This window comes from Asterias amurensis, chromosome 9, assembly GCF_032118995.1.
Source record: "Asterias amurensis chromosome 9, ASM3211899v1".
Classification (NCBI taxonomy): Eukaryota; Metazoa; Echinodermata; class Asteroidea; order Forcipulatida; family Asteriidae; genus Asterias; species Asterias amurensis.
The window spans coordinates 19006343-19026742 of record NC_092656.1 but is presented as its reverse complement, the minus strand read 5'-3'; the positions used below and the strand labels follow the sequence as shown (position 1 = coordinate 19026742).

The 20400-nt window shown below is 39.4% G+C and overlaps 2 protein-coding genes across 4 annotated transcripts in view; one reads left to right on the top strand and one right to left on the bottom strand.

The window, feature by feature from the left end:
• Positions 1-874: 874 nt before the first annotated feature.
• LOC139941436 (vacuolar protein sorting-associated protein 45-like) lies at positions 875-9868 on the bottom strand. Its single transcript, XM_071937929.1, has 15 exons — positions 9641-9868; positions 8924-9058; positions 8303-8363; positions 7753-7832; positions 7183-7251; positions 6499-6636; positions 6074-6184; positions 5655-5789; positions 5209-5319; positions 4621-4788; positions 3611-3769; positions 2681-2788; positions 1981-2102; positions 1515-1646; positions 875-1015 (listed from the first exon to the last, which is right to left on the bottom strand). Exons 1-15 carry the CDS (start codon positions 9734-9736, stop codon positions 976-978), a joined length of 1665 nt encoding a protein of 554 aa, XP_071794030.1. The 5' UTR covers positions 9737-9868; the 3' UTR covers positions 875-975.
• A 165-nt stretch (positions 9869-10033) lies between these two features.
• LOC139941536 (osteoclast-stimulating factor 1-like) overlaps positions 10034-20400 on the top strand; it is a 14024-nt gene continuing 3657 nt past the window's right edge. Inside the window, exons 1-8 of one of the 3 annotated variants that reach the window (XM_071938080.1) lie at positions 10034-10112; positions 10365-10446; positions 11948-11994; positions 13255-13305; positions 14581-14644; positions 15403-15494; positions 16441-16639; positions 17883-17981. In XM_071938080.1, coding sequence (XP_071794181.1) covers positions 10392-10446; positions 11948-11994; positions 13255-13305; positions 14581-14644; positions 15403-15494; positions 16441-16639; positions 17883-17981 — 607 coding nt within the window. In that variant the 5' untranslated portion in view covers positions 10034-10112; positions 10365-10391. The other 2 variants (XM_071938081.1, XM_071938079.1) reach the window with 2 other exon arrangements.

Genomic DNA, 20400 nt, shown 5'->3' with positions numbered 1-20400 from the left:
CCCTGCTTCCGTAAGCGCCGATTATGTGTTTAAGGTAAGCAGAGCCATGAAATTGGGCCCTGGGTGGGTCAACAGGGTGGGGACTGTCTGAATGAAAACAAGAGGTCTGTGGCGTGTCTTGCCAAAACGATTGAGAGCACCAGACTCAAGCTGTGGCATTTCTATTCTGATCAGCAGACTGTTGGTTCGAGTCCCGTCTGTGCCGCTTGTGTTCTTAAGCAAGACACCAAATCCATTATTGCTGCTTCTTTATGATGGGACAAAAAGCTGCAGGTCTGAACCCAGTTACTCTTATTGCTTGGAGAAGGGGGTTTGCCCCAGTTCTTTTGGCAGTGGCTGCTGACTGGTCACAGCACCTTGTAAATCTTGATAAGGTGCTACATAAATTAGTCTCATTATTAAAATAAAAAATTATGTTTTTGTTGAAGCTCCTTGAGTATCTTACTGGTCAATGGGTGCCCTCGAAAAAGACTGTATATTACATTTATATACTACATGTATTATCATCATGTGGTGCTTTTGATCCGTTCTGATCAGCAACAACTGTGTATAAGTGAGGCTTGAGCATAGAGTTATATATAAGAACTAGAGGGCGCACTGGCCTATATACGCGCCCCCGCATGGGCACAGGCGGCCATTTTCTAAGTTGACAAAACAGCCATCTCACAGCATGTGTTTGTGCGGCCATTTTGTAAGTTGAACAAACCGCATCGCGTGAGCGTTCAATAAAAAAAAACTCAAACGTGTATTTCATATTCAACGCGCGTACAGAATGGCGCGCTTGTCATCTTGCGGTCCCGTGGCGTTTGTGCAAGCAGCATCACCAGTGCGCCCTCTAGTTCTTATATATAACTCTATGGGCTTGAGGCATCCCACTTGGTACATAATAAGTGAGTCAGTCATGGATCAAACTGTATTACTGTACTTGTGTACCTCCGGAAGTTGTACGAGTCTCTACTCTGTCTGGAGCCTTTCTCATGACATATGCTGAGCCATGGCAACCTCTTCAAGGTACCTGTTCAAAATGAAACCACACAAATACTTTAAACTGCCTGCTTTGATTTAACTTTTAGTCATAAACCTCTATGGATAACGGGAACACTCTCTGTCTTAAAACTATGTCACAAACAATCCCTGTTTTCATTGTAATCCAACCTCAAAACCCACTTGTTTTTCCATTAATAATGTTTTTCAAAATTAATATTTTTCAATCACAAGATCCATCTCTGCCCTCACAGGTACCCATTTACCCCTGGGTAGAGAGAAGCAATTATAGTTAAGTGTCTTGCTCAGGGACACAAAGTGTCATGACCGGGACTTGAACCCACACTCTGCTGAACAGAAGCATCAGAGCCTTGAGTTCGGTGCTCTTATCCGCTTAGCCACAACACCCCAATAAAGACATCTGCTCTGGTGACAAACCCAATTGTGTGCTATCCCTTAATTGGGAGACGAGTTTATGGCGTGTCAATGCTAGTCTTGAGTCTGAACGTCAATATTATGAGGAAACTTACGTCTGTGAGTTGTGTACTGTGGTTCCACCAAGGACGATCCTCACACCTGGAGTTGATTTATTGATGTTATAAACGGCCAGCGCCTCTTCATATGTAATCCCACCGACCATGAACACGATGATATCCTGCGGTCTGTGAAAACAAAAAAATGAAAATGGTTACTTCATAAGAACTAAATAACATAAGAACTCGAGTACATGAAGAAAATCAATTTACACAGAGACACCTGGCAAGGTTTGGAAGGGAGCCCTACAAACTTAAGAAACCTACTTGTTTGTAACCTGATCTCACTGCACTGTTCTAAGACGACCAGCCGGAACAGTATTCACAATAATAAGACTGGGAACTAGCCCCCCTTGCTTACAGACCAACCAAGTACTGATATTGTAAAGAACTCTGTATTCGTTAAGAGGAGGCACTTGTCAGAAGATGCTTGCGTAGGGTGTCATGGCCACGATTGACTCACCTGTCTTTGAGTTGACTTGGCCCGAGGTATGGATAGCTTCCCTCCTTCAGTTTCCCCTTAATCAACTGATCCAATGTCTCCTGCAGTAACGGTGTGTGCTGGGTGTAGATGTTCTCAACTCCCTACGATAAACAAGCAAAACAATTACCAAAATTTCAAAACCTACGTTGAGACTGACTAAACCATACCCTCTTTTTAAGGTTCATCAACAATCAAGAAACACTGTTCTGTCGTCTTATGTAATTAGTTTTGAGTCAAATTTTATCATTTGGGTTTACCCACACACCGATGTGTGTAAAACTCGACACACTCAGCCCCCCCCCCCCCCCCTGAGTCCTGTGAAACAATCCACAGGCTTATTATTAGATTAGAGTGGGATTTGAACCCACTACCATTACCATTCTAAAGTGGATGTCTTGCCACTAGACAACTGAGATCGCCTGGTAGCTAGAGGCAGTCTTGGTGAGTAGGTATACACATTCAAACCGGGGACCTATAACAAAAGGGGACACTAGAGTCCACAGTTCAGGAAAGGTCCACAGTTGGAAAACGTGTACAAAACCAATGGGAGCTGTTGCCAAAAAGTTAAAGAGTATTAAACAAAATAGGGACAATAGGAGGTTCACACTTGCAGGCGGTCCACAGAAACAGGTAAATGTTTAGCAAAGTTTACAGAAAATTATTTCGCTTTCTATAATACCTTGAGTCCCTTGAAGAACCTCCTCGTTCTTGAGATAGGATTATTCTGACCAAATAGATCCGTCCCTCGGCTCCGTTCACCACCATACTCCACTACAGCTCTCACCAACTAAGAAAATATACATCAGAAACACTGAATGAGTTTCAATACATCTTTCAAATAGTGCGCAAAACTTTGGTAGAAATTGAAAATATAATTGTTCATGGATTTGCAAATGATGGGGTCAAGATGATTATGGTTCAAGAAAATTAAATGAGACAGTTATTCGTCATCTTTGCATAAAGCCCGGTTCATACATCCTGCGAATGCTTCGTGCGATGCGAATTTCATTACAAAGGGAAAAGGAGCGCGTACCAATTGTTGCATCACCAAAGTTCGCTTCACTTTCGCATTCGCAGGAAGTATGAACCGGGCTTTAGGATAGATGCATTCAGCATGAAAATGGAAAAACTGTGTCATAGAAGTAATTCTAACCATGTAACAGTAAAGCGTCTCTTAACGTTTTTCATTTTTTACGAACGGACTGCCGCTGGGACACTTTCTCTTTTTATGTGCCAGGTCGAAGATTGGAGAGCCCAACCTTCTGACATGTGAAAAGGAGTAGGTAATGGGGTATTCTGATTGGTTCAGATGATATACCAGTAAGTAATGGGGCATTCTGATTGGTTCAGATGATATACCAGTAAGTAATGGGGTATTCTGATTGGTTCAGATGATATACCAGTAGGTAAAGGGGTATTCTGATTGGTTCAGATGATATACCAGTAGGTAAAGGGGTATTCTGATTGGTTCAGATGATATACCAGTAGGTAAAGGAGCATTCTGATTGGTCCAGATGATATACAAGTAGATAAAGGAGCTTTCTGATTGGTCCAGATGATATACAAGTAGATAAAGGAGCATTCTGATTGGTTCAGATGATCTACAAACCCTTTTGTTTCTTTCACTGACTCCCTTCCTGCTGAGCGCGCTCAGTAACGTCATGAAGTCATTGTTACTATGTCTTTCGTAGCGGAGACCATACAGTGCCACCAGACAGCATGCATCAAGCTCTTTCACTCTATCACTCATCACAAGACCACGTACCTTCTGCTCAGAGTAAACAAAAACGGGTTGCAATTTATCACAAAGCAATGGTGAATGGACCCTTCCCATGAAATATTCTAATTACATTCACGCATGCGTACAGACCGTTGGTTGGCAAACGCCATAGAGTTGTGCACTAAGCAGACGTGCAATCACGTCTGCGTCACGCACCCATTAGCCGTGTATAAAACAGCGCGATGTTCCCTCATTTTGCCAACCAATTTACATATTTCCAAAATGTGCAATTTACATATTTCATGGGAAGGGTCTATTGTGTGTGGGCTATGGGGCATCTAATTCTCTGTACCTAAATGTGGACTATTACTAACAAAAGAAAGTTCAAATATAGATGGATTGCACATGACGTCATTGACCAACATCTTTGACAAACACAATGGAAATGAGCCTGCATGTACCCCACACCGACACGCGATCCGGCCAACGAGCTTTCACAGTCAGCACACCTATAATATGGAACAATCTACCTCTTCACATCCGTTAAGCATCATCTCTTGAATCCTTCAAAGCCATGTAAAAAACTAATTTGCTTTTTTGCTAAGCTAAGTTATTATAACTTGTGTTTAATTGTAGAAACTATGTACAGCGCTTTGTAACTTTTGTAAGGTGCTGTGTCCAATCTGGATGGCGAGTTCTAACCTCGCTGTAGTTTAGAGATTGCTGAGTCAGGTAGACCGAGAAGAAGACTATTGCAGAAATCAAGGCGGCATGTAATGAAAGCATGAACAAGATTTTCTGCAGAGGATTTGTCAAGAAGATTACGAATTTGTCATCCCTGGGTCTTATCTAATCCCTGAGTATTATCTCCTCTTTCTTCTTCCAACATTTGACTTTACCTTCAGGGACTCATTGTGGTCACTCTGGCAAGCTAACTCTTGTTGTACTTCAGACACCTCTAGTAGATTGTTTGAACCAACGAGTCTCGACAACTCTCCTACAACCGTCACGTGCTTGGATACAGTTCCAGACATCTTCTTAAACTGTGGATAGTTCTCAACAAAGGCCTGCAAGATTTAACGAAGTGATGCGTCCAGTTTAAACAAAGTAGTGAAAGAAGTTGTAGTCTTTCATTTGAGAAAAAAAATTAATGAAAAGATCCATCAAAGAATAATAATTAAGCAAAAACAGTGTGATGAGCCGCTCTTCACTGCGTTGTAATGACCGGGTTGGCGGCTGGCGGCTGTTAATGGACCTCTGGCTAATAACCAGGTTTGTGACTTAGTCCATTTAGAGTGGCCAGTCAAAAACCAGATCCACTATCTTTACAAACACAAAAGCTATCAAGTCAGTTCTGTTCAAACAGCGATGACAATGTCAAATATCGCAACACTTTTCTGCCGCAATATTGCGAGGATAAAAATCGGCACAAGAGTGCCAACCTTTCACCTTAAACATTCATGGAGATACAATGAATGCCGTCTTACCTTCATGTCAGCGATGGATTCAATCTTCTTTGTACTTTGGCTCTTCTGCTGAAACTCCTCCATCAGTTCCTTGATCCGACCACCAATCTCACCAAAATTGTTGTAAACATTCTACAAATAACGATATTCATAACAAATAATCAATCTTATATAGCGCAAAACATAACTAGAAGAAATCTCAATGCGCTTTACAAAAACTGAACACTGCAAAGAACGAGAGAATGCAAGTTGAAATAGGTGGGATTTGAGGTTGGATTTAAAATTGTCCAGGGTAGCAGCTGGTCTAAGTGGAGATGGTACGGCATACCAGAATCAACCATGTCAAGGTTAAGATACGTATCCCACAACACCTTGCAAGAAAATACTGAAAGTTGAAGTGCCTTGAGCTTCACTGAGTTAGTGATGGATATTAATGTTATGACTTTAAGCTAAGGCTTTGTACGTACCGCTGCATAGAATTCATCCTGCTCTGCCGATAAGACAACCTCTTGCAGATCTTTGGTGATTCCAGGTACTTTGGACAAGTCAATGCGATTATTACGAATGCCGAGCAACTCGTGCACCATGGCCTGGTATGTCCACTGTTAACAAACATCACAACATCGTTTAAAATCACCACTAACAAGTATTGGCTCGATCCAAAAATAATACCACAAACAACAAATTCAAAATAGGTAAGAAATTAGCCAAGACATTCTACTTTCGCTTATTGGAGAGAGGGGACTTCTCATTATTAACTCCACTACTGCGGAGTAAGTTCTTATAATTTGCTTCTCTATCAAAAGTTGAGTGAGTATGAGCTGGACTTAATTCTACAGCAAGATCTGCCAATGATGATATAAAGAACGGGAAGTAATGGAGTCACCTGATGAAGGAGGGGAGTCACTGCATCGCTATGACGATCAAGGACGAGCAACAATGGTGGCACATCTGTCCGTCTGAAGTCGAACAAACCGGCATCTTTTGATATCACTTGCTGTAATCAAAATCAAAATCAAAATCAACACCTTCACATTCACAGTTAACACATGAGGAACATAAATCCCAAAATGGTGCAACCAAGATTTATCAGAGGTGATGACATCCGGGCCCAATTTCATTAACAAGTTTCTTTTCTAAGCAAAAAAATGAATGGGGCACCAATCAAAACAATGTAAACTTTATGGAATTTTGGCTGGTACCCCGTTTCTGTTAAGCAATACTTTTCTGTGCTGAGCAAGTTTTTGTGCTTACACAGGGTTTATGAAATTGGGCCCATGTGAATTAAGGGTCAATGTCTCAAGATCTCACCTTGACGTTTTCAGCTAATCGCTTTGCGAGCTCAGACGAGTTCTGATAGCGGATCATTGGACATTTCTTGAGGGATAAAAGGACTGCTGTAAGACCGGCACATATCCTGTTCAAAACGCCAGTCTTCCACACGTTGCCCTAGAAAGAAAATAACAACTTATCAAATTTGGTGGCATGGTTGGCGTGTGTGTAAAGCGCTCGCCTATCACCAAGGTGACCTCGATTCGATTCCCGGCCGGGGCCATATGTGAGTTGAGTTGTGCATTGGTTCTCTGCTGTGCCACAAGCGATTCCAGACCATCCAGTTTTCCTCCCTCAGGAAAAATCAAACACTTTCGAACTTGGCTGTGCTCCGTGGTCATAATGGGTTGATGTGGCTGACAGCCAAAGGCGCCCTTGCATGCCTGCTTCTCGAACACATTGTAGCCGCTTCCTTCGCAATTCAGCTCTGAGCTGCGAGTAAGGATGATAAGCCCCCCAAACTATTATTATATTATTCAAGTCCCATCTAGAAGGTCACGACATTTGTAACTGATATCATTGTGTGTCAAGAAGAAGGGAAAAGCTCCAGAGCTTCACGCCCATCTTCCAGGCGTATGCGTCAAGCACACCTCTCAGCCAATGACAGGTGGCGTCATATGCAAAGGGGTCTCCTGTTTGGTTCCTTGTATGTTTAAACGTTACCTGTGAGCATCCCACAATGTTGAAGGAGAAGATGTGAGGACTGACTGCAATGTAATCTCCGTAGAACTCCTACAATAAAAATAGGTTTTAAACATTAGAAACAGTAAAGGTTCAAGTACCTTCAACGAGATCACTCCGCAACACTGCAAAAGACTGGAATTCACTCACTCAACAACCAGCATCACTAGCCAAACTAAGTTTTGGCGTACACTCATAGGTGCTCATCACTGGGAGACTTTTGGGACGCTTGGTGGCAGCAGACTTACCAGGTAAAATACATTGTTCTCGGTCATGTGGGCACGCTCGGAATTACGTAAACACTGGACATTTACCTGGTAAGTCTGCTGCCACCTAGCGTCCTAAAGTATCCTATTCTGTTGAGTATTGATCATACCTTTCCATCATACAAATGACATCAATCTTCTTTATAAAATTAAAACAGTTCAAATATTTAACTGTGTACCGCTAGGATTTATTCTTAATACAATTTAAAAGAAAAAACTCAATAAAAAAGTCTTGAAAACAGAAAAAACCGGATAATCTCATGCCTGGGATTGACTACATACGTACCTGGACTTCTCTGACAACTTCTTGCTCGTCTGCCTCAGCTAACCTCTTCACATCACTCTTACTTACTACGTTGCTAAAGTCTAGTAAATTCAAAACACATTCAAGTATAATAAATTAATTTCAGCTCAACTTCATTTAATTTCATTTATTCCGGTTGTGAAGCCAAGGGCTCTCGGAAGGTGAATTTGCCAAGAACCCAATGGAGAGAGGACAAGGCAGAAAGTTTCAGATTTAGTTTTGGGAGAAAAACCCAGAGAATTCTTCCAGGGAAAGCCAATGCAGTCAGGGGGGTTGAAAACCCAATCCACGTGATTTGATGCCTGGGTCCTAGAGCCTAGAGGTGGGAGGCGAGGAAAGACACAACTACTCCGACCTGACCACTGATCAATAATGCTTATTAACATCTTTAATAAAGCTTAATACAAAGCATTAGACTGTCTACAATGAGGGAGACCACTTTGCGTCCATCCCGTTACTCGTTTGTTTTCATTATCAAATCTTTTAGAAAAATAAAAGAAAAAAAATTAGTCTTAAAAAGAAAGTTACTCACAGATGCAGTATATTCCATACTTTGGACTCTTCAGTTCTTGGCATAAGAGATCAATGTTTTCCTGCAGCAGAACAATTTGTATATAAATTTTTCCGTCAGTGAAACAGTTTAAATCATATTGCTACCATTTCTGTCATGTTCCCATGAAAGGACACCAAGGCAAAGACTAGGGCAACGAGGGCAACAGCATCCAGGGCATCTATGTCATCCCAGGGGGCTAATTTCACAAAGCACTAAGAATAATCTCAAGAAGATTTAGTTAATATAGGCCGCGTAATCCAAGATTTAGGGGACCACTTTGGTCCACGTACATCACTCTCACGCGTGAATGAATCAACTAACCTGCTTTAACAGGTCCCATTGTTCTAATATGCCTGAGACTTTCTCAGTCCATTGCCATAGTGATTACACACTTTGCTTAGCAAATAAAAGAGTGATTCGCAGCTGAGATCATTCTTAGCTCTTCGTGAACGCCCTTGAGTCAGGATCAAATCAGAGCTGAAAGATAACTCTAACTTCAGTCTAGTTTTGCCAGAGCGTTGGCCTAGAGCTATGAGGTTCGTTCTGCTATCGTGGAGACGATAGGGGAACACACCTCATAGTTCTAGGAGTAGATCTTACCTTAGTTGGGCGGATATAACAAATACATCTTAGATGCTTCATCATTTCTCTGGCATTGGAGTTGAGTAACTCAAAGAGATAGACTTCCTTCTGGAGAATCTCAGACTGAGCATATACCATGCTCACATAGCTGATCTGAAAATAGGTGGGAAAACAGCTTGTTATGGAAGATGTTCTTGCAAGTTGCAATAGACTGTGCTAGATTAGACCCAGTAAACTGGGGCGCTATACTCCTTTTTACAAAATTTTGATATTCTCTGTCGTACTAGCTAGTTTGAATGAGGATGTCAAAATTTTGAGAAAAGGAGTACAGCGTCCCAGTTACTGGGTCTAGTGCTAGATTGATTGTGTGCACAGGATTCCATCTATGATATTTCAAATCTGTGTGTGTGTGGCAATTTCGTCCCAATTTTGGAAGCATGGCCAAAACATGTTAAACTTAAAACTTAATGTTTTTTCACTAGGTACATGTAGGTGTTCATCTTTGGCTTTTGTTATTTGTAAAGCCCTCTCTATAATATGCAATCTGCGGGGACATTCCAAGTAAATGGTTTTATCTTAATGTAAATGTGATTTTCATGAATTCTAAACAAAAAGCACAATGACATCCCTCCCCCATTCCGCTCGGACTCTTCCCATCCCCACCTCTATAATAAGAGTCTAATCAAAGTTTTTTATTTTTCCGACTATTTTTGTTGTAAATTAATTTATTCTCACGGTATCTCGATCCATCAGAAGCACTTTCATTCCAGGTCCACTCTCTTCAATCATCTTGGCCACATACTGCTTCACTGCAAGGATCACATTCATCATGACCCTACTTCAGTTCGTCCCGTTTCTGACTCTCTTGGAAGCTAATTAAAGACGTTTTCGGCTTCAATTTTCTTGCATCAATCAGCAGAAGATTTGTAAACAGCCAAACACATTATGTTTTAATGACATCGACTGTAATAATAAATCCAAACAGCGCCCTCTTTTGACGTGACCCGAACGGCCCAGGACACGCTAGTCTTTGTTCAAAACGTTACTATGTCTAACACGCTTTGGTGTACATTGTTGGAATAGATCCATTTCCGCGGGAAGGTCTTGATACTAAGACTAGAAACACGCAAGCAATAGTGTTTTTTTCCCAAAATTACTACCACACATCGGGACCATAAGAATCAATCAACAACTGACCGCTACATCGGTAGTAAATAAAGTATTCAATTTAACTAACACTTCCGGGTTTTAACCCCGTCGTAGTCTGGTTCGGGAAAACTTGCATATGTATTTTCTTGTTGAGAGAAAGGCTGAAATCAGACGCAACACGGATGTAGCGAGTGTGGATTCTGTTTTGATATAATGTTTGGTGGGCTTGGTGTCAGTGTTGTTGTTATTTGATTCCTGGGTTTTATGTAGTTTCAGTTATTGTGTTTCCTTGTTGTCTGTTTATTTATAGAGGAATAAATAGCCTCTTCATTCAGTGATGACTACTCCAGCAAGAAGTGCACCACCTCCACCCAAGCCAGTCCCCAAGCCAGGTAAACAAAACATTCACCAAAATAAATTTTATCTGACTGGCCCTTTTTTGTGTGTGTGTGCGTGATTATTTATTGTTGTTAAAAAGTATCAATTATCCTGGTGTCATGTGTTTTCAGTAGGATAACAGAAAAATTGTTCACAATCAAAAACTATTTTTATTTTTTTTTTCAAATCATCTATCAAATTTTTTAACAATAACACTTTCACTTCATGGTGTGTTGAAATTTTTAAAGTTTTGGTTTTACGTTGCGAGAGACAGTCCGCCATTAACAGTGCTTATGCATGCACGACATTGGAGCAATCAGGAGATAAGAAACCAATCTATGATATTTTCTCTTAAATGTAGACTTAATATTTATTACTCTTATCGGAATTTATAACAGTTATGCAGTAAATAAATAAAAAAAATTGTTGTCATTTTCACTTAAAATATTTTAATATTTTCCCCACATTTGCGCACCATAGAATCCCAAATAGTAACCACCTCACGTGATCCATCTAGTGACTAAAGCAGAATAAAACTCAATCTAGCAGATAGTAATTTTGTTTTGAACATTTGAGATTGGATGATGTTTCTTTGACTCACTTGAATGTTGGCATAATAATGCACTAGTGATTAGTACCAAAAATCAATCATTTTATAAATGTTTGACCATAAACAGCGACAGGAAACTTTATTCTCAGCATGATTAAGCCTGGTGAAAATACAGACTGTGAGTAAACTGCATAGCTTCTGTCACCGGTGCAGCTTGCACAATTTCGCGATAAACGGGAATCAAAGTTGGGGACCGAAAACATATGAGGGTCGATAACGTATGATGCTACGATACTTTAAGTCCACATTCAACACTGTGTAACTGTACAAGCATTACAAGTGTATATATAACTAAAAGTAAGAATATTAAGACTAGACTCCTATCACCCTTGTGTAATGGGATTGCACGTATTGTAGTTGTAATTATTTTGGCTAAAAATGAAATATTTTTGTATCCTGCCACCGTTTTTTTAACTCATTTTTACCTTTAAAGGGATAACTACTTTATTTGATTAATTACGAATTTTAGGAACAGTTTCTGTATCACGCCACCACTTTTTCATTCAATATGAAATAATATAGCCTAGTATTTAATTTACCTCAATGAGATATCCATTTCTGTAAAAATGAGTGAAAAAGTGGTGGCAGATACGGAAAGGTATTCCTAATTTATTTCACAACGAATGAAAAAGTGGTTGCAGGATACGGAAATTTTTCTTTCTAAATTTCTGCATCTGGCCATGGTCACCAATATATAATAAAGTGATTTATTTTGTGATAGTTTACCATTTACTACACATCTACATTCGTACAAATACATGTGTGTTGTTGTGAAGACGGCTCTATAGTTTAGTAGTTGGCAACACTGTTGCACATCATTGATCTGGACTACATGTGCATTGTCAAATCAAAGATGACATTCAATAAATAAATGATTGACTTTTTATTTATATCTTGTTGTCCAGGTCAGGTGAAGGTTTTCCGGGCCCTGTATAACTACCAGGCTCAGCATGTGAGTATGTCAAGATCTCTCACTCTCTCTGAGAAACTTGTCAACGAGCTGCACATTTCATTACCAACACCTACACCAGGGATAGTTCTGTATTAACAGCTATGTTAAATGAAATTGAGCTTCCCTTACTTCAACACAGACGCCTTAACCAGAGACTTTTCACAATGCACAAAATCATCCACAAACTATTCAACTTGATCTGGAAGAACATCTGAGCTTCAACCTTAGAGACCCCACAGCTGTCATCACTAGAAATCACAACCCACTCACCCTTAGAATCTCTTCCTCTAGAACTTACGCCTTTCATAAGTCATACTTTCCCAATATTGCTAAAGACTGGAATTCACTCACCTACTTAAAGGCAGTGGACACTATTGGTAATTACTCAAAATAATTAGAGGCACAAAACCTTTCTTGGTGACTAGTAATTGGGAGAGGTTGATGGTATAAAACATTGTGAGAAACGGCTCCCTTTGAAGTGCCATAGTTTTTGAGAAAGAAGTAATTTTCCATGAATTTGATTTTGAGACCTCAGGTTTAGAACTTGAGGTCTCGAAATCAACCATCTAAACGCACACAACTTCGTGTGACAAGGGTGTTTTTTCTTTCATTATTATCTCGCAACTTTGATGACCGATTGACTCAAATTTTCACAGGTTTGTTATTTTATGCATAATGTTAAGATACACCAACTGTGAAGGCTGGTCTTTGACAATTACTAATAGTATCCAGTGTCTTTAGCAACCAGCATCACTGGCCTCACTAAGTTTTGGCGTACACTCATAGGTATGCATACAATCGACTTAGAGTTCCTCCCTCCTGACATGACCTCATTGAGTGTTGTTCCTAGAAAGGAGCTGATCAATTATTACATCAAGATCAAAATCAACAAATAGACACTACTCAGCTCAGGACTCAAACTTATGTTGACACGTCATGGACAAGCTTGTGTTTTAGGAAACCTGTTCACAAATTTCCCCACTGCTTTGCTCAAAGTTTGGGGGTAGCTGCCCCCTTCGCCTGCCCCACTGGGTCATATGCCTATGAAGGAAGAAACTGGTCCTCTTCTATATGATAGCACTAGGAATGTGGTCTTATAGAGATATTATAAAACTCAAAAATGAGTTCTGACAAAAAACAAACACATGAGTAATTATTAGTAATAGATAAGATAGATAGAGTGCCAGATTTGTGATTATGAAATAAATTCATTAAATTTGATATTAAAAATGTGTTTTTATCTTTCTCTCTTTTTTTTAGCGTGATGAGCTGACGTTTAAAGAAGATGACTTGTTGTATGTTACAGATATGGTGAGCTTGGAATAAATGCAACATTTTGTGTAGATATTTGTTGAGATGACAAAACCTGGCAAAATCTGTGTATTATTATTTCTTTCATATTCCATGTGTATGTAGTGGGGTGTCATGGTTAGTGGACTCTACTTCTGAGAGCACTGAATGTGGGTTTGAGTCTTGACCTGGTCAGTTGTGACACTTGTGTCCTTGAGCAAGGCACTTTGTCATAATTGCTTCTCTCCACCCGGAGTACAAATGGGTATCGCGAGAGCTGGGGAGTAACCTGCAATGGACTGACATCTTTGTCCAGTGAGAATAGAAATATTCTCCTTCGTTTAATGCCAAGCAAAGGCAGATATAAATACTGGCCCAGTGAGCCACCTCTAGGCTCGAGACAGACGTCACTTTTGTTTATATATTACCTGTGCACGTAGTTGCTTTATTCTGTCAACTTGCTCTGTGTCTGTGATTTGATTTTCTAAACTATTTGAATGATATACCTCATTATTATTGTCTATATTTTTTACAATGTATGAATGTATTGACATTTTTGAAGTATAATAATATAATTTTAAATTCTGTGACACGTTTGATTCTTTGCCCAGTTGTATGAATTGCTTCTGACATTTCATTGATGTATTGCTATTCTTGCTTGATTTGTGCATTTTAAATATTTCTTGTTGATTTTTTTTTTTTTTTTTTTTTGGGGGGGGGGCATGTTTTTTTTAATTCTTCTTTAAATATTTTAAAAAGCTACTAGGGCATTTTAGGCCTACATTTTGGGAGTTTGGCCTAAGTATGCTAATAATTAAACGAGGTTCTCAGATTTGTTTCACTTAGTGTTTTTAGTTTTCCTTAAAAACCCTGACTACAGTCTGTGGTATTCTTAATGTTTTATCTTTGTATTGTGATTTTTGTGCATTTGATCTGAAGTAGATTGGACAAAAATTGTGGGTTTTTTTGTTTGTTTTTTCATTTTTAGATTGCTTAGTGGATAGATTTTCAAAAGAAGCGGGTTGTTGGGTTTCGTTTTTTGATTTGCTTGTTAAACAAATTTGATTGATGATTGATATTGATAATGCATCAGGGATAAAGAATAGGCCTACTACATGTATTTTGGTTCAACTCTTTTTAGTGTAGTGAGTTTAAAAGGTACAACCGAACCAATTAAAATCAAATTAAATTATTTTAATTGATTTAAGCCACTAAGGAGTATAACTGTAGTTTCATATATTATTTGTTGATTTAAAAAGTACTAATAAGTTTAATCAGATGTCTTCTGTCTTTCAGAAAAACAAGGATTGGTATACGGCAAGATGTGGCAAGAAGACGGGTCTGATCCCAAGCAATTACAGTACGTATACCGATTAGAGCCTTATGGTGGTGGTTGGGTTGGTGTAGTTGTGTCTTGCCTCGCCTTCCTCCTCTGGGACTCAGATTTGAATCCCACCGGGGGCGCTATGTTGATTGAGGTGTCATGGCAGAGTGGTTAAGAGCATCCTTCGGATGGGACGTAAAGCCGTTGGTCCCATGTGTTGTGTAACGCATGTAAAAGAACCCAGTGCACTTATTGAAAAGAGAAGGGGTTCGCCCCGGTGTTCCTGGTTGTGGCTGCTTAATGCGCCGTAGCACCTTGTAAACCCTTATAAGTGCTACATAATTGGTCTCAGAATCCATCACTGCAATAACCTATCTTTCTGAAAGTTTGTATATACTCAGCGCCTTGAGTACCTTGTTTGGTAGATACGTGCGCTATATAAGGCTTCGATATTATTATTATATTATCAAATTCTGGTGGTTAAGTCATCAGAGTGGGGGTTCGAATCCAGGTCATGGCACTTGAGCAAGATGCATGACTATAACTGCTTCTCTACACCTAGGGGTATAAATGGGTACCTGTGAGGGTTGAGGTTGATATTGTGTTTGAAAAAGCCTTTGAGCGCTATGGTTGCCTAGGTTGTAAACTCCCAAGGGAGATGAGAAAAATTGAAGGAATGTTATAGGCCCAAAGACCGGGCCACTAATGTATTAAAAGCGTATTGAGACGGTTATTGTGAAATGTGTTTTATAAGAGCTAGTTACTATTATAAATTATTTTTTATTATGTTTCAGTTGAGGAGAACATGGATCGAATCGACAACCCTCTACACGAAGCTTCCAAAAGAGGAAATGTTGACTTTTTAAAAGAGTCTCTCGATAATCTTGTAAGTTTTCTTTGAAAATCTCTTAGGTCATGAGGGGAAATCAAGATAATTAACTTGTTTCTCAATAGTTTCATATAACTTATCTTAAGATGAATCTAAGTACTTCTTGAAATGGGGCCCTGGTCTCAAAATTTACACTGGAATCCGAGACTGACGTTAGAAATTTAGTGTCGGGCAAGTCCAGTGGTCTTGTTTTGGGTGGGTTTTTAAAAAAATCAATATCTTCACTTAAAAAATGATATACACAAGTTGACTTTGAGTCTGATAAACATGTTTCAGTTTGTTGAGTATAGAGGTCTTCTTACCCATAAGACAATACAGATCTTTTCTTCTAAAAGAAACCCAATAAACAAACAAACAAACAAACAAACAAACAAACAAACAAACAAACAAACAAACAAACACCCCACCATACAAACAAACACCCCCAACAAACAAACAAAAAAACCAACAAACAAACAAAACAAAACAAAGCAGTATAATTTTATATGTAAAAACTGTGGTGTCGTTTTGTGTCTGGTCTTTTCATGTTTGTTCACATTTTGGATCTGTTCCGCATTCTCCTGAAGACAATGAGAGCATACTGATCGAGTTTTCAAACCATCGGTTCTTTCCAACCCCAACTACTCAAAAGAGATTTATAAACATGGTGTCGCCACAAATCTCACCAGATTTTGAACCAGTGGTGGGTTTCACAAAGAGTTAGGACAAGTCTTATCTAGAGTTAGTAGTCCTAACTTAGGACTAGCTGTACATTTTTGATATCTCTTAGGACTAGTCCTAAGTTAGGACTAGTCCTAACTCTTTGTGAAATCGACCCCTGGTCTTGTTACAAAGTTCTGGTCCAGTACAAATTATTTCCATTAGAAATATTTTCATTGATGAGTTTATGATTGATCATAAAATGCCTTGCTGATTTAGTTTTAATTTTTTGTTCTGTTCGTAGGTCTCTGTCAATGGTTTGGATAAGTCTGGTTCCACGCCTCTTTACTGGGCCTCTCATGGGGGTCATGTAGAATGTGTGAAAACCTTGCTGGCCCAGCCCAGAGTGGAAGTCAACTCACAGAACAAGATCGGTGACACGGCCTTACATGCCGCGGCATGGAAAGGTCACGCGGAGGTCGTCCGAATGTTACTGGCAAAAGGTGAGGACGATTATTCAGTTTACTGAGTCGTAGGACAGTTATTAAGGTCACAGAGCCTGGGTCTCACTTCATGGAGCTGCTTCAGTAGAAAATATTGCTACAAAATGTTTCCGCTAAACAAACATTATCCGGATACCAGTCACAAAATGTAGATGAGAAATGGTATTTTGGCTGGTAACCACATTCTTGTAAAAGCATGATTTTGTTGTGCTTAGCTCCATTTTGTGCTTCAGCAGATCTATGACATTGGGCCCAGGTCTTCTTTGCAGGCTGGCACAACCCAAAGCGTAAATCCAGAATCGAAAATGAATAAAAACTGACAGAACTTTTTTTCTCATACAAATTCCTGGCTCGTGTGATTGGTAAGATTATTACAATCTGTTGTTCGTGTAAATTATTTTATTTGATTGCTTCATTCACCATGCAAAGGTCCAGATCCTACACTTGTCTCGCAGAGAAGGGGTTTGCCTGTGTGGTTCTTGCAGTGGTTGCTTAATGTACAATAGAACCTTTTAAACCTTTATGAGGTTCTACATTAATGGGCGCATAAGTCAAAACAAAGCTCTGCCTATCCTGTTGAAAACCAAATAATGAGCCCTTTGATATACCCCTAAGGGTATGATAAAACGCTTTATTACAACTTTTTTAAATAAATTAAAATTTTAGTACTTATTTTTCAACCAACAAAGCATGACTAATAAAAATTTGATAACTTTCCTTTGTTGACTCTTATCCCACACTGAAGTGACCTAGTTCCCTTTTCCACAAGGAAACGCCACACTAATTAAACTTAAACCAAGTGAAATAAAATGAGGGATAAAACGCATTGTTCAATGTTTATTATTCATGTGTAACAGATAGTTCTTCAATTGAGGAACAAAATTTCTTTATTTCCCTGTAAGTGTATCGTAATTCTACTGTAAGCCATTACCCCTTCACATAGACTGTCACCAATTAAATTTTGAATAGCAAATTAATATCAAAACATTTAAGAAAAGGGCATTTAGCCAGTTTATTCTGAAGTTTTTTTCATGAAAAATTAAATGTATGGACTTTGTTTATGTTTAGGTATTGACAGGATTTTCAAGTTTCTGTCATAAGAAATTCCTGTGTTCAATTAAATGAATAAGGCACTGGACATTATTGGTAATTACTCAAAATAATTTTTTGCATAAAAAATTGCTTTGCCCACTTTGGTAAGGTGTTTATAAATTGTATGTTGTTCTTTTTTTCTTTTCTTTAGGTGCCCGTACAAATATAAAGAATAAAGCAGACAAAATAGCACAAGAACTTGCCGCAAAGGACCCAGAAACCGCTGCTCTCCTTGCACCCTACACATCAAGTAAGTCTCGCTTTCATGTTGGGGGGTTGTGTTGTAGTCTTGCTGTAGCCCTTTATCGGGGGCCTTTCTCAAACCTCGACTTAAGGCCCGGTCACACAGGCCCCGATAACGAGAACAAAAACGATAACGATAAAAATGCACTCTAGCGATTGGTTGAATTGCTCCTTGCAGAAAACGCCCACATCATTCAACCAATCGAGGGGGTGCATTTTTATCCTTATCTTTTTCGTTCTCGTTATTGGGGCCTGTGTGACCGGGCCTTTAGGCTCCAGCTCAGGCTCCGCGTGCAGGTACAAGCAGCAACACGCGCTAAAAATGCAGGTTAAAGGCCGAGATACGTGTACAGCGCGGAGAGCCTAAGCCGGAGCCGGAGCCCAAGCCGTGGTTTGAGAAAGGCCCCGGTTGGTCGGGTTGGTGTAGTGTTATCCTTTCCTTACACCTCCAGGACCCCGGTTCGTACCATGCCGAGGGCAATTTGTGGATTGATATAGTTCTTTTGGGTTTTCCTCTCACATCTAAAAGTGAGACTTCCTCCCTTATCTTCTCTCCATTGGGTTCTTGGCTAGTATCTTGGCTAGTATAGTGATTAAGTTTGATTTTCTGATATTCCTTTGCTTCCTAGCCAGAATAAATAAAATGAAAATGCTGTAGCCTTGTTGTATTCATGATTGTTTCCTGTTGACCAAATTTACCTGCCATCATCTCGTGGCGCAAGCAGTCAAGATTATTGCCGTTGATTTCACAAAGAGTTAGTTCTCGTCTTATCTCGAGTTAGGACGAGAAACTAAATAAATCTTAAGGTCTGCATGGTACAGTGCAGGGTTTGGACTCGTCCTAAGTTATAAGATTAATCCTAAGTTAGGAAGAGTTTTGTGAAATCGACGGCTGGACTCAAGCTCTGGTGATTCTGATCAGCGTTTTGTTGGTGTGGGTTCAAGTCCCGGTCTTGACACTCCGCTGTTGGATGGGATGAAAGGCCATGGCCCATTTGTTGTGTACTGCACAAAAAAAAACCATTGACACCTATCACTAAGAGAAGGGATCTGCCCTGGTGTCTCTGGCAGTGACTGCTGAATGCACCACAGCATCTTGTTAACACTTACAATGGGTTTACATAAATGGGTCTCATAATTCATAAAAAGCACTTTAAAGGAACACGTTGCCTTGGATCGGTCGAGTTGGTCTTTGAAAAGCATTCTGTAACCGTTTGTTGTAAAATGTATATGGTTAGAAAGATATTGTAAAAGTAGAATACAATGATCTACACAAATACAATGTATGCCTCGAAATTGCGTGGTTTTCTTCTTACCCTGTGGACTAACACGGTCGGCCATTTATGGGAGTCAAAACATAAATGGCGATCGTGATAGTTCGCAATTTCGAGTGATACTTGTGTGGATCATTATATTCTACTTTTAAAACATCTTTCTAACCATATGCATTTTATAACAAACGGTTTCAAACGCTTTTAATAGACCAACTCGACCGATCCAAGGCAACGTGTTCCTTTAAGATGCTCGTAGATAAAGTCCTATAAAAAACCTATTTATTATTAAATCATTATTACACCTAAGTTGTGCCACTAAGGGAGTCAATTCCCCATGTGTAAATGTTCAGTGTGCCTCATTTAGCAGCTTTGAAATTATCTTTAAAATTCATGCAAGTCGTCATTCATCACTCGCAAAAGGGCTGACCTTGGTTCAGAAAGTAGTCACGTTTGACTTCACACCAAATAAACAATTCTCCTCTTCTATTTTAATGAAGTGAACAACCGTGATTAATGTTGGTGTCTTCGCACTCAATTAATAAAACAGTTGTGAAATTGCAAGCAAGTGTATGTATTAATAACATGTAACCCTAAAAAGAAAGAACGTACACAATTTGTTGTTTGATTTTAATAATTACAACAATAGTAACAAAATAAAATTTTGCTACTAAAGGTACCGAAACCCTTTAAAAGCAGTGGGCACCTTTGGTAATTGTCAAAGACCAGTCTTCTCACTTGGTGTATCTCAAAATATGCATAAAGTAACAAACCTGTGAAAATTTGAGCTCAATTGGTCGTCAAAGGTGCAAGAGAACAATGGAAGAAAAAGACCCTTGTCGCACAAGTTGTGTGCTTTCAGATGCCTTGAATTGGAGACCTCAGCTGAGGGTCTCGAATTCAATTCAAATATTTTTATCTTTCTCAAAAACTTGCTACAGAGGCAGCCGTTTCTCATAATGTTTTATACTATTGAACAGCTCTTCATTGCTCATTACCTAGTAATACTAACAATTATTTTGAAGAAAGGAAATAACAATAGTGTCCACTGCCTTTTAGCCTAAATTTTCACAGGTTTGTTCCTTTATGTACATGTATGTGGTTGATCATATAAAACATGAAAACTGTCTGCGACTAAGCTTGGGCGATATCACG

Bases quoted from the DNA above. Each gene is read 5' to 3' on its own strand.
- LOC139941436 (XM_071937929.1), bottom strand. From the start codon at position 9,736: ATGATGAATGTGATCCTTGCAGTGAAGCAGTATGTGGCCAAGATGATT. The intron at 7,833-8,302 runs GTGAGTAACTTT...TGAATTTACTAG, and splicing joins GTATGGAATATACTGCATCT to ACTTTAGCAACGTAGTAAGT. The intron at 7,252-7,752 runs GTACGTATGTAG...TTTTTATTGTAG, and splicing joins AAGTTGTCAGAGAAGTCCAG to GAGTTCTACGGAGATTACAT.